The 13,569-nt window shown below is 42.7% G+C and overlaps 2 protein-coding genes across 2 annotated transcripts in view; both read left to right on the forward strand.

Annotated features, from left to right (window-relative positions):
- Positions 1 to 13,091, forward strand: part of LOC310871908 (uncharacterized protein) — a 29,035-nt gene extending 15,944 nt beyond the window's left edge. Inside the window, exons 8-13 of the mRNA XM_083783545.1 lie at positions 4,285 to 4,570; positions 5,286 to 5,343; positions 5,684 to 5,825; positions 8,668 to 8,764; positions 9,017 to 9,273; positions 10,346 to 13,091. Of these exons, the coding sequence (XP_083639671.1) occupies positions 4,285 to 4,570; positions 5,286 to 5,343; positions 5,684 to 5,825; positions 8,668 to 8,764; positions 9,017 to 9,273; positions 10,346 to 11,017 (1,512 nt within the window). The 3' untranslated portion in view covers positions 11,018 to 13,091. The remainder of the gene's footprint in view (positions 1 to 4,284; positions 4,571 to 5,285; positions 5,344 to 5,683; positions 5,826 to 8,667; positions 8,765 to 9,016; positions 9,274 to 10,345) is intronic.
- LOC310872396 (ectonucleoside triphosphate diphosphohydrolase 2-like) overlaps positions 1 to 13,569 on the forward strand; it is a 249,295-nt gene that overhangs the window by 47,271 nt on the left and 188,455 nt on the right. The gene's annotated exons all lie outside the window — the stretch shown is intronic.

Genomic DNA, 13,569 nt, shown 5'->3' on the forward strand with positions numbered 1-13,569 from the left:
ACATTTATACACAAATGACTACAATGGAAATATGCTCTCAGGCTTTTTTGTGTTTTATCCTTTCGACAGATATGTATTGTACAAATATGTTTGTGCATTTTTGTCAATAAAAACAATTATCTATGATGCGTCTGATGTTCACATCACAATGAAAACCAGTTTTCCTTCGTATTCATTTACATACTACATACCATGTAGTCAATGGTGTAAACTCAATTGAACGATAGTAGGCTACAACTGTGTTACATAATGGCTAATAATTCACCAATATCCCCACTAGCATGTATCCAGGTCATCACCTAATTGTGTTACTACTTACTAGTGCACAGAGACCCCTTGGGGGTGATGATGTTGCACTATAAATAAAAATAAACTGAAACTGAAACTAATTGCAATGTGCAGCTGTCTGGCATTTCCAAGACCCGCACGCAAGAGTCTGGTCAGCCATGTTGCACAGTTGGGCTCTAAATGTGGAACATAAAATTCCCATAGATTGTGAAATCAACCAGGTGCTCGAATGAGATACAAAACAGGTTTAAAAGTAGGCTTTTACTTGGCATACCTGCCCTGATACCTGCTCCTTTGTGAGGTGAAACATGTTGGCTTTTTAAACCTTTCGAATAAAATACCTTGAATTTTCTATCCACCCTCTCATTTTTATACCTTTTTGAGTGGTCGGATCGCCGCCTTTTCTTCAGTATTTGGTTATATTATTATCTTTGAGGTGTGGGGAACGGTAGGCTTTTATGCACCACATATATGAAACAAACTCCCAGTGCCTACTTGTGCACACAATTAGGCCATAAATGGCCTACTAGTGCGCAAGCAGAGCATGCAAGTCGGGTTATAACTGGCTGTCAATGGTGACGTAATTACGATATGTTTCAATATTCGTTGGGTAACAGGTAACATATGTCATGTATACAAGTACAGTATGTAAGTTGTAAGTTGAAAGTACTATACTGTGATCGGCTATGCATTATGCTCAGATGTATATATACTAGATGTTGATGGTGACGTAATTAACCCATTCTGACCTGAGATCAGATTCACACGAGGTTTCCACTGGACACACACTGGTCTGATGAACCCATTCTGACCTGAGATCAGATTCTAAAAATGTCAGTCTTTCTTCGATTTTTTTCAAAAATAGCAGACCTACAAGCTCGTATCGCGCCACTCGGTGGCGCGATATGAGCTTGTAGATCTGCTATTTTTCAATAGCTAAAGCATAACATGATGCCAACACCAAAATGGGTGCCCGGTCAGAATGGGTTAAGATATGGATCAATGCCGGGTTATAACTGGCTTTTGATGATGACGTAATAAAGATAGGTTTCAGATTATGTATACATAGACATTACCTTTAATTCACCCGACACTGAAACATAATTATCCTAATTACGTCACCATCGACAGCCAGTTATAACCCGACATTGAAATATATCGTAATTACGTCACACTCCAACATACCTCCGAGCATACACATAAAAAAGCCAGCACAACCACAATACTTGCACGCTCTGCTTGCGCAAGTAACTACCTTGCCTTGCCTTGCCTTTCTCATCTGTCACTCCACAGGGCAAATATAGGTGCTACCGTGCTACGCCCTTAGGATACATAGATTTTGTGTTAACCAAACAGTTATGCAACTTATGATGTTCTCAGCGAGGAGGGTACCTTTTCAGGAGGTGATCCGGTCACAGGGAAAAATAAACTAAAGTTAAAAGTGGTTTCATCAAACTGAAAGGAGATGCCAGATGTGCAGTGGTCGACTCGACATGGAATGGGAGATGACAGCAGAACATGCACACAGAAGATATTTGTAAACTCAAAAAAAGTGTTTTTAATTCCAGAAAACCCAGAAGGTTTGAAAAGGTCTGAAGGCTGGCTGAAATGTTTTTTTTTTTATGTCCCCCTAAGTTTAATTCAATTCAAGCTCCATCATTCATGAAAGGTGGAAAGGGACAGAGAAAGAAACTCTCATGGCCCTCTCACCAACACCTGTTGCCATAGGCCACTGTAAATGTTTGAACAACACTAGACCAATGCACAGTGAGACATTACACAAAGCATTATTTTTGCCTGATCGAAAGGCTCTAGGTGGGGTGCCCGGCTGCGGCCCCCATCTTAACCCATTCTGATCTGAGATCAGATTCTAAAAAATGTCAGTCGTTCTTCGATTTTTCAAAAAATAGCAGACCTACAAGCTCGTATCGCGCCACTCGGTGGCGCGATATGAGCTTGTAGATCTGCTATTTTTAAATAGCTAAAGCATAACATGATGCTGACACCAAAATGGGTGCCCGGTCAGAATGGGTTAAATACAATTTCATATCAAAAGTCACATAGTGAGTGTCGTTTTTGGCAGTTGACAAACTGGAATAGAGGGTATGCGCATGCTTAAAGTGAATGGCACATCGAGTGGCAAAGCAACATGCAAAGTGAGTTTAACATTGTTTAACGATGTTTTTATGCAATCAGATAGGACTTTTCTGTTTGGATGCATGGGTTGTCAAGGCCAGAAAGTAGTTTTTTGCCAAGCAGTCAGTAGGCACTCTATAAAGCTTATTGTCTTGACTCTTGATTGTAGGCTATTGAAATGCATAACCTATATGTCATATTGTGTTTTGGACCCTAAAATAAATCTAATGTGTAGGTAAAATAAAAATGGTAAATGGTGCATTTATATAGCGCCTTTATCCAAGGCGCTTTACATAGATTGTGCATTACATTCACCCATTCACACACCGATGGCAGTGGAAACCATGCAAGGTAAAAGCATGTAAAAAAAAAAAAGAGAAAAGAAAGAGGAAATGTGAATACAATTCTTCCCTCACTGTGTGGTAATTAAGACATTGTTGGTTCCAAACATTTACAAAGGTCAACAAAACCCACTGATGCACCCTGTATGCAGGCGAAACAATACTTGCTGTCAATCAATGTAGGCCTGCATCACTGCAGTGGGGATGTTTGATTGATTGAAATATTTATTAACAGTTTGCAGAATTACAGTATACATTTCAAGCACAAACTCAATACAAAGACTGTTAACTGTGAGTGGATGACCCAATTAAGCATTACACAACAGGGTCCACCATGTTCAATTCATCAAAACATTTAGAGACATACAAATAGACACTTCTATATAGTTAAAGAACAGAACAGGAATTTCATAAAGGAAGCAAAAAGGGAAAAGAAACATATACAGTGAGGGGAAAAAGGAGGGGGGGGGGTTCAGATTTTACAGAGGCCAGTTTCGAATTGCAGCCGTCCGTAGGTGCCCTTTGAGAGCGGTTTTGAAGGAGTCAAGGGATTCACATGTCTTAATGACTGTTGGTAGGGCGTTCCACATTTTGGTGGCATATAGGAGCGAAAATAATTTAGTCCCTTGTTTGTGTCGAATCTGGGTTGTACATGATTTGTTGCACTCCCTCTGGTGTTGTGGGTGTGGACTTCGAAGTATACATGGGTATCTTGGTGGTGTATCGAATCTTGTGGACCAGACCCATTGCAAGATGCTGTACTATGTCGTCGGCCCTAAGCCATCCCAGCGGCCAGCCTGTCAAAGTGGGCAGGGGTGAGGTGGGTTCGGGGGGTGAGGCCAAGTAGGAGCCTGACCAGTTTGTTTTGGGAGGTCTGGAGCCTTGTTTTAAGGGCCTTTGAGGTGCTGTGGTACCAAGAGGTGCATGCATAGTCAAAGAAACCTTGTACGAGGGCTCCTGTTAAAGTCTTCAAGGTGTTTTTGTTGACCAGTGAGGAGATCCTGTAAAGGATCGAATCTAGTTCTTTGATTGAATTTTTTGATTACGTTGGTGGCCATTTTATCACCGGAAAGATTGGCCTCCAGGATGGAACCTAGGTAGGTAATTTCATCTTTTCGTGTGATAATAATGTATTAATCACCCACTCTATCCAAGAAGCCTTCTGCCTTGCTGAGATTACTATTTGATCCGAAGAGAATGGATTCAGTTTTTCCCAGGTGTAATATAGTGTGTTATCACGGCGAGCTGCAGATTCTACCGAGTTCGGCGTGTGCCCACGGCCCAGTGCCCTTATTGGTGCCCAGAAATAAATTAATCGACAAAACTAATAATGCTAAATAATAACTACAATTTATGATTAATAATATTAATACAAACAACAGTGAAATGGCTTCAGAGCTCTTGAATCCCGCCGCCCCTCCGAGGATCCCGGATCCGCCTTCCCCTCAACAACAAGTCAAGCGCCACAACAAGAGAGAGAGAAATATGAGCTACGCCCTGTGCGATAGCTCATATATAGTTTAGTGCTTCATCACTGCTTTCCTTTCCAACAGAAATGGTAAAAGACCTTAAGGTAACTTGCGATGTTCTCAACCAGGAGGGCACGTTCGCGGGAGGCGATCCGGTCACGGGGAGAGTTACGTTCCGGTTGGAGAAAGAAACCAAAGTGAAGAGTGTTTTCGTCAAGCTGAAAGGCGACGCCAATGTGCGCTGGTCCACAGGGACGGGCGACAAGAGGAGGACGTACAGCGCGCACAGAAGATACTTCAAGCTCAAAACGTATTTAGTTCCAGAAGACGCAGAAGGTATGCCTGGCTTTTGAAACATGACTATCATGTGTGTGACTGTGAACCATATGAGCTACTGTGTCTAGGTGGGTGCAACAGCCAGGTGATGCGTTATGGCGTTATAAAGGTACCCAGTACATGAGTGAGTTATATATCCAAGATGGTAACAGGCAGAGTGAGTGGGCACTGGGCACTAAAGGAGGAGGAGTGGACCGTAACATTGGCTATTTTGTCCAAAATATAGTATGCATGCCCCAAAGTAGGCCTAATGTTAAGTACATGATTAGAACATGATTGAACATTCATTAAGGCCTAATATTCCTACATTGCTATGAAACCTGCGCGCACACACACACACACACACACACACACACACACACACACACACACACACACACACACACACAAAATTCGTGTGCAGGTGAATCATTTGGTAATGAAGGTATAAGGTAGGCCTTGTTGGCAGAGCTGCCATTACAGCGATAGGAGGAGAGATATAGCCTGGGAGCTAGTCGGACATAATAAGAAATAAAGAGACGAGTAGGCAGCAATTACATCCACTCCTTCAGCATGTCAACATCTGAAGCCAGCCGTTTATTCAGCAGTTATATACACACATGTTGATAGGTATTTCCTGCTGAGCATCTGGCGCTTCAGAATAAGAGCAGGTATATTTAAGACAATAAGATCACATGTTAACAGGCCTAATATATTTTTTGTATTTATTTTGCAGAGACTGCACTTCCTGCAGGACCCCATGCCTACAACTTCAGCTTCAAACTTCCTGTGGAGTAGGCCTATATATGTGGAAATGTGTTATGTTTGATATACAATTCAAACTTCCTGTGGAGTAGGCCTATATATGTGGAAATGTGTTATGTTTGATATACAATTCCTATGCATTTGAATAATTCTGACTGAGTCTACAGTATGTTTGAGGCATACTAATGCAGCACAGACTGCGATTAAAAATAAAAACATGTTTTGTATTTGTTTCAAAATATACAAAACATACTCTATGTTTGAATATGTATTTGGACCAGAGAAACGCATTTTTTTTGCATATTTATAAACCATTACATTATTTATTTTTGATATGTTGTGAGAATAATATGGACTCTTTCTTTATAGAAATATGCCACCGTCCTTCAAAGGGTTGCATGGCAGGATTGTCTACATGCTGGAGGCCAAGGTGTCTAGGAGCTGGAGGCCGAATAGCGTCTCGAGACACGAGTTAACCTTTGTCGACAAGTTCCTTACAGCATCTGCAACAGTAAGACACCATGGCTAAGCTTATTGATTGATTGATTGATTGAAATATTTATTAACAGTTTGTAGAATTTACAGTACATTTTAAGCACAAACTCAATACAAAGACTGTTAACTGTGAGTGGACGACCCAATTAAGCATTACACTTGTTTACAACAGGGTCCACATTGTTCAATTCATCAAACATTTAGAGACATACAAATAGACACTTCTATGTAGCTAAAGAACAGAACAGGAATTCATCATATAGGAAGCAAAAAGGGAAAAGATACATATACAGTGAGGGGAAATGGGGTGGGGGGGGGGGGGATTCAGATTTTACAGAGGCCAGTTTCGAATTGCAGCCATCCGTAGGTGCCCTTTGAGAGCAGTTTTGAAGGAGTCAAGGGATTCACATGTCTTAATGACTGTTGGTAGGGCGTTCCACATTTTGGTGGCATAGGAGCGAAAAGAATTTAGTCCCTTGTTTGTGCCGAATCTGGGTTGTACATGGTTTGTTGCACTCCCTCTGGTGTTGTGGGTGTGGACTTCGTTTACATTAAGGAAGTATTTAGACAGGTACATGGGTATCTTGGTGGTGTATCGAATCTTGTGGACCAGACCCATTGCAAGATGCTGTACTCTGTCGTCGACCCTAAGCCATCCCAGCCAGTCAAAGTGGGCAGGGGTGAGGTGGGTTCGGGGGGTGAGGCCAAGTAGGAGCCTGACCAGTTTGTTTTGGGAGGTCTGGAGCCTTGTTTTAAGGGCCTTTGAGGTGCTGTGGTACCAAGAGGTGGATGCATAGTCAAAGAAACCTTGTACGAGGGCTCCTGTTAAGGTCTTCAAGGTGTTTTTGCTGACCAGTGAGGAGATCCTGTAAAGGAATCTTGTTCTTTGATTGACTTTTTTGATTACGTTGGTGGCCATCTTATCACCGGAAAGATTGGCCTCCAGGATGGAACCTAGGTAGGTAATTTGATCTTTTCGTGTGATAATATTTTCACCCACTCTAACCAAGAAGCCATCTGCCTTGCTGAGATTACTATTTGATCCGAAGAGGATGGATTCAGTTTTTCCCAGGTGTAAGGATAGTTTGTTATCAGCGAGCCAGGTGCAGATTCTACCGAGTTCAGAGCTGAGGGTCTTTTCAACCTGCAGTTTGTTCCTGTCCGAGACCAGCAGTGCTGAGTCATCTGCGAACAGGAACAAGCTGCAGTCACAAGCTGAAGTCATGTCGTTAACATATATTAGGAACAGTAAAGGCCCTAGTATGCTTCCTTGTGGGACGCCACAGCTCACTGGGAGGGGAGGGGACAGTGTTCCGTTCACCTCCACCATCTGTTCTCTCCCCTCCAGGTAGGATTGCATCCAGCTCACTGATGTGCTATCAAAACCAATAGCTTTAAGCTTGTTAACCAGTATGGAGTGGTTCACATTTGTTATGAGCTATAGGTCCACCTACAGTATATGATCCAAAACGTTTAGGTTGTAGGATAAATAATATTTTGATTATTTTACTGGGCCCCGGACACCGGCCAGTAGTTAGACACACATACATACATACACCGTTTTCAGTGTTTTTTGTTTTTGTTTTTTAATCCTGGAGCTTTCTCAGTGCATAGAAACCGTTTCCTCTATGTTGTGTATCATTGGCATCCGTCAGTCTCGAGAGACTATGGAGTCGCGCTCTGGAAAGGGGTTCTTCAGCTTTTGGTGCAGCGTTCAGTGTGTCTGAGTAGACCAATGCAGGATTTGCACTCCCTTCCGCACTTCACACAGGGAAAGACTGAGCTGGTATATCTGGTTCTTGTACTGTACACTAGTCTCTTGGTAAAGGCATGTCAGTTTATGATATTGCTTATAGTTTGTTTACTTTAGGCTGTACTACATTTACATGTACAGTAACTGGACACCACTGTCGTTGTGCAAGTTGTAGTGGGCAATGTGCCTGGCTGTGAAGACAGTGTTCAGGCGTAGGTGTGTGTGTGTGTGTGGGGGGGGGGGGGACATTTGATGTTGCAAATGTTGAAAAGCACTTACTTACTTACTTACCAAAATTAATGTGGTGGGTGGAGTCCGGACTGAGTTTAAGTGTTTCACAGAGTTTGAGTTAAAGGGGCTCAATCTTTGGCTGTAGAGTTATGATAGGTTATGTTTTGTTGTTACTAGACCTTACCCGTTCTGAATATATGAACATCAAATGATGTACAGTGTGGGTAATGCGATGTAATAGATCACATTACTGATTGGGAGGGAATTGGCCTGTCTCACTATAGCACACGTAGGCTCCGCTATTGCAAACACAGCGGATTTATCCCCCAAAAAGCATGTTTTTGCAATAAATGTTTTTGTGTCATTTGTTGTAGAACAGGCCCCTCCCACTATCTTTGGACACCGATTACAGCCGAACGATACGGACTATGAAAGTTCTGCCTGTGGTGTTTTAATCGGATAGGCCCAGAGATCATGTGTACCGTCTTTTGTGAGATTTGCACAGAAGCTGTAGGTGGAAGAGCAAAAAGTGTATTTTGAAGAAAAGTCAAAATGGCGGAAAAACTATCCTGACGCAAATGGGCGTGGGCTATATGGGGGAGACCCAAGGGATCCAGGGAAAGCGACATTTTGATTTTACGACCTACGGTTCAAGAGTTAAGGTGTAATGTAAAGTGGGCTGTTATAGCGCCTGATTAATTTAAATAAGTATTAATTAATTGTGTAAGTGTAAGTTAAGTGTAGCTCTGATGGTTTCTGAGAGAGAAATACTTGATTGAGTTTTCGTGAGTGAGTATAGCTGTATAGCTATACAGTGTATACACTGTATAGCTCTTTAGTGGCTAATGTAAATGTATGTATTTATGTATTCTAGTCTCCTCAGGTTGGTTCAGTAGAAAAGCAGCTTGGGACTTTCCACAAAGGACGGGTCAAACTGGAGGCCTCTGTTGACAAGGGCACTTGTTGTCCAGGTAACTGTACCCAACATGCTGGTTTTAGTTTGATTTACAATATAAAAAAGGACAAGTCAACAGTGTTGATTTGTGTTGATGTCGACTAAGACTAAAACAAAAAAGACTAAATAGGACTAAGACTAAATGATGTTTTATTCAAAAGACTAAGGCTAATTCTTTTGGCATTTTTATTGATAGTGTACTTTCTAGGAACATGCTCTGTTTTGTTTGATTATCCCAGTGATCATTGGTCATTCTCTTCTTCTAAAGGTGAGAAAATGACTGTTGTGGCCAAAGTCGACAATTCCTCATCTAAGAAAATGACGCCCAAATTCAAAATGGTTCAAAAAGTGGTGTATCGTGCCCAAGGCCGCACCAATTGGAGTTCGAAGGAAGTGTGCAAGGCGGTGGGGAGCGTTATTGAACCCAAAACAAACGAAACAATCACTTGCCAGATGGAGGTTCCTGCAGGCCAGATCCCCACCATCGACAACTGTGAAATCATCTCACTGCATTACCATATAAAGGTATGTATAGTTTGTTTGCAGTTACAGTATGTTTCCGCAAAGTTCCCTTGCATTGACATTCCATGTATGAACCTCAGGTGGGATCCTATGGGATAGTATTAAATGAAAAGGTCTGCTTGTTTTTGTTTTTATCTTGTTCTTTTTAAACAATTTTAGAGTAGCCTATTATTATTTTGACCCCTTTTTCCAGCCCAATTTAGTATTTACGACAATTCATTCTTCCCCACAGTCACACACATTTCTCAGTGGTGGGCAGGGACTTTACCACTGCGCCACCTAAGCGATAAAAGGTCCTTGTTAACCATTAAAATGACAATACCGGTGGCCTGGCATATTTAGCCCTGATTGAAGATGCATGGTATACAGTTGTTGACATTACTTAATACTTAATACTTTAGATCTTATGACAATCTTTTTTTTTTTTAAGATATTTTTTTTGCGGCTTACGCCTTTTATTGATTTTTGAAGGGACAGACAGTAGGCTGACAGGAAACGGGAGAGAGATGGGGGGAAGACATGCAGTAAAGGCCGTGTCGGGTCCGGGAGTCGAACCCGCGGCACACTGAGACTGGATTACCAGTCCGGTGCCCAGACCGTTACGCTACGGCATGGGCCCTTATGACAATCTTTTATTGTCATATTATAAGTTAGGTGAGTGACATTCTTAGTTGTGCAGGCTCATCATTGCAGTTACATACAATTCAATTCAATTCAAAAGGGCTTTATTGGCATGAGAAAACATATGTTTACATTGCCAAAGCAGAAAGAACAATACAACAATACAGCAATACAATCATTAAAAAAATTATGTACATTTGAAGATCAGAATCTTCAATAGATACATGGCACATACATGGTTGTGGTTTGAAACTGAACATCACACTAGCCCTGCATCGTGTCCCGTGGGAGCCGACGCAAATCTTGCGGGAGCGGCTGGTGTTTAATGTTTATATAGTTACCTGCAGGCGGAAATGGGTGGTCAAGACAGCGGTCTACGGTGCCTCTGACACACATACACGATTGTAGATTTTTATCTCAGATGTCAATCTAACTGCTTGCTTCTTATTCTCAGGCCTATTTGGACATCAGCTTTGCTTTTGACCCAGAGGTCGATTTTCAAGTGGTCATGCTACCCGCTGGCTTGAAGTCACCATTTGGAGCTGTGGGACCGTCAGCCTACCAGCCACAAGCGTTCGGGGGTCCCGCTCCCTACCAGCCACAGGCGTTCGGGGGTCCCGCTCCCTACCAGCCACAGGCGTTCGGGGGTCCCGCTCCCTACCAGCCACAGGGTCCCGCTCCCTACCAGCCACAGGGTCCCGCTCTCTACCAGCCACAGGGTCCCGCTCCCTACCAGCCACAGGCGTTCGGGGGTCCCGCTCCCTACCAGCCACAGGGTCCCGCTCCCTACCAGCCACAGGGTTTCGGAGGTCCAACAAGCAGCGACTTCCCCCCAGCCTACCAGCAGCCACAGGGTCTCGGGGGGCCAACCCCCCACAGTGACTTCCCTCCACCTCCGCCTGCATATGCGGATTTCCAAAATTATCCATCATATAGCAACCCTATGCCACAGCAGACTCCCAGTCAACCTGGTTTCCCCGTGTATCCCCACCTCCAAACTGCTCCACCTGCGCTCAACCCATCGCATGCTGCCCCAGCGTTCAACATCGCTCCAACTGCCCCTGCCATGAATTGCAACTTCCTGTCTGAGCAGAAAGAAGAGCCTCCGTCTTACACGCTCAAGTAGTTTTAGCTACAGTACGTATACTGTAAGACACTGGTTCTCAATGTGGGGTCTGGGGACCCACATGGGTCCTTGTTGGGGCAATATAAGAACCCATCTGCAAAACAAAGGGAAAACAGCACCCAGTCTGTCTCGAGAGACTATAGAGACTTGTAGATCGGCTATTTGAAAATAGCCAATCTACAAGTTCACAACGTGATGCGATGCGATGTGTTGCAACGCGCTGTGAGTTGGTAGATGGGGATGGGCTATTTTCGGAAAGATTGCAAAAAGTTTGAAATAATTTTACACAATATTTTCTTATGGGAGTCTCTGGCACAACAGTTTTGCAGATGGGGGTCTATAGCAAAATGCATTCCGTTTTGGGAGTCCTTGACATGAAAATGTTTGAGAACCACTGACATGAGAGACTGTATGTGAGAATGACCATTTTTGTGGTTTGAAGCAGTACAAAGACATGGTAAAGTTGAACCAAACGGTGTATTTATTCACCAAATACAGATAACATTCCATTCCATCTTGTCCCCACATTGCCTTTGTGGTGTTACAATTTACAATTTACAATTTAGGCATTTAGCAGACGCTCTTAATCCAGAGCGATTTACAATAATCAAGAACAAAAGCATGGGAATACATCACAAAAGCATTCATCATAAAACATGCGTAAGCTAAGAAAGTAACAGTGGAATATCTATATTATGAGACTATACTATATAAACTATATATATATACTACTATGCTATACATATGTACTATGGCGTGCTATGACTATATACAATGCAATTATAGTGCCGTCTACATAACATGCTATAAGTCTGTATCAGATGCTATCTAAGTCTACAGAAATGCTATCTAAGGGGGTAGGGTAAGTGCTATGGGCCATGATGGAGTCTAAAAAGGTGGGTTTTCAGACTACGGCGGAAGATAGTGCATTCCACAGTTTTGGAGCCAGAAGGGAGAAGAGTTTGGGACGTGTGGAGCGTTGTCCCGGTGTTTTTAGTGAGGGTACTTCCAGCTTCCCTGCGTTGGCTGTTCAGCTTTACACCCCTTCTCTCTCTCTCTCTGGGTGCTCCACACAGTGGAGTCACGAAGATGCCAAAAGCCGCGAGCGGCAGGCGTCTCTACCGGATTTTTAAAACAGCTGGTGGATGGAAAATGACACTCGCGCGCAGCTTCCACTTCCACTCAGTCATTCATAAATAATGTTTGTTCATTGTTGTTCATGAGCTGGTCACTGAGCTCTCATTGACTCCAGTGCATTCTGCCAAACTTCCGGGTAGTTTGGCTCCCATGAAAGCCTCCATGAAAGTGTCGTGACCACTTCCTTTCCTTCTCAAAGCTTCCTTGTGAAAAACCAAGGACTATCTAAAGAGGACGAGAAGCGAAGACCGTACGGTGGACGCCATGTTGCTCCATGGAAGGAAAGAAACATGCGCAGTTGAGACCAGGAAGTTGTACATGCCCAAATTTGTGCCATACTGCCATACAACTCATACTGTTCCTGTATGGGTTGAAGGTATATAAAGTTACTGTATGTAAATTCATAATGTAAAAAATAACATTCATTGTCTGGGTTTGATTTGATGTTAAGTTGTTTTCAACCTAGCATCCATATTGTGGTAAACATTAGGTGTAAAGGTGGGTGTAAAAAATTCTAATGACAAAATTCATGCTGCTAGAGGTGGACCTTAGGGCAGATTCACACTATGGTCCCGGGTGTGCACTCGGGACCACTTGGCAGATGATGTGGTAGTGTGAATGCTGCGTAACATTCCCGGGATCGCATGGGGAGGTAGTTCCCGGACCACAGGTTGGGAAACACTGTGCTAAACAATATCTACTATATCAGTAGTTTTTACATTCTTTGCACATAAACTGATTGAGAAAAACATCACGTGACCAGCCAGGCCCCCCGAGCCTGTCCCATTTGTCACTTTAATGTGAGGGCAATCCTATTCAGCCACAGACACCGTTTTCTCTTTATCGCCAGATTTATGCTCTCCTCATCTAATTGGTAGTCCAAGTTGCTTCACAGTGTTTTGTATGTAAACAGCTCGATCAAAAAAAAAGAGTTTAAATAAAGGCATTTATTAATGTAAGTGAGTTGACCTTGCAGTCAAATTTAGAATCAGAATATTAAGCCTTATAGTATCCAGATTATTACAGTATTAATTCTCCCCAACTAGTAAATGGTATAATTTATGTTATTACCACACATACCTTCCCGCTACATACTTAACTTAAGTGATGCATGCCTCAGTTACACACCCCCCAACATGTTGGCACTTCAGCACTTCTGATTGGAGGACTGAAAACAAAAAGAGAAGTTAATTTCACGTTATTGTTCACAGAAACATATCCCATGGCCTGGAGGGGTAGGTCGAGCTGCTTAGGTGGTTGCCAGACAACCACAAACCGGACACTATTAAAAAAATGTTTATTCTAGATAGATGATAGATAGATAGATAGATAGATAGATAACTGTGAATGATAGATAGATGAGTGTGTTCACATTCACAGACATGAAGATAGAGTTTAGGAAAAAATACTACTAC

This window comes from Protomyctophum parallelum, assembly GCF_964188405.1.
Source record: "Protomyctophum parallelum genome assembly, chromosome: 15".
NCBI classification, from domain to species: Eukaryota; Metazoa; Chordata; class Actinopteri; order Myctophiformes; family Myctophidae; genus Protomyctophum; species Protomyctophum parallelum.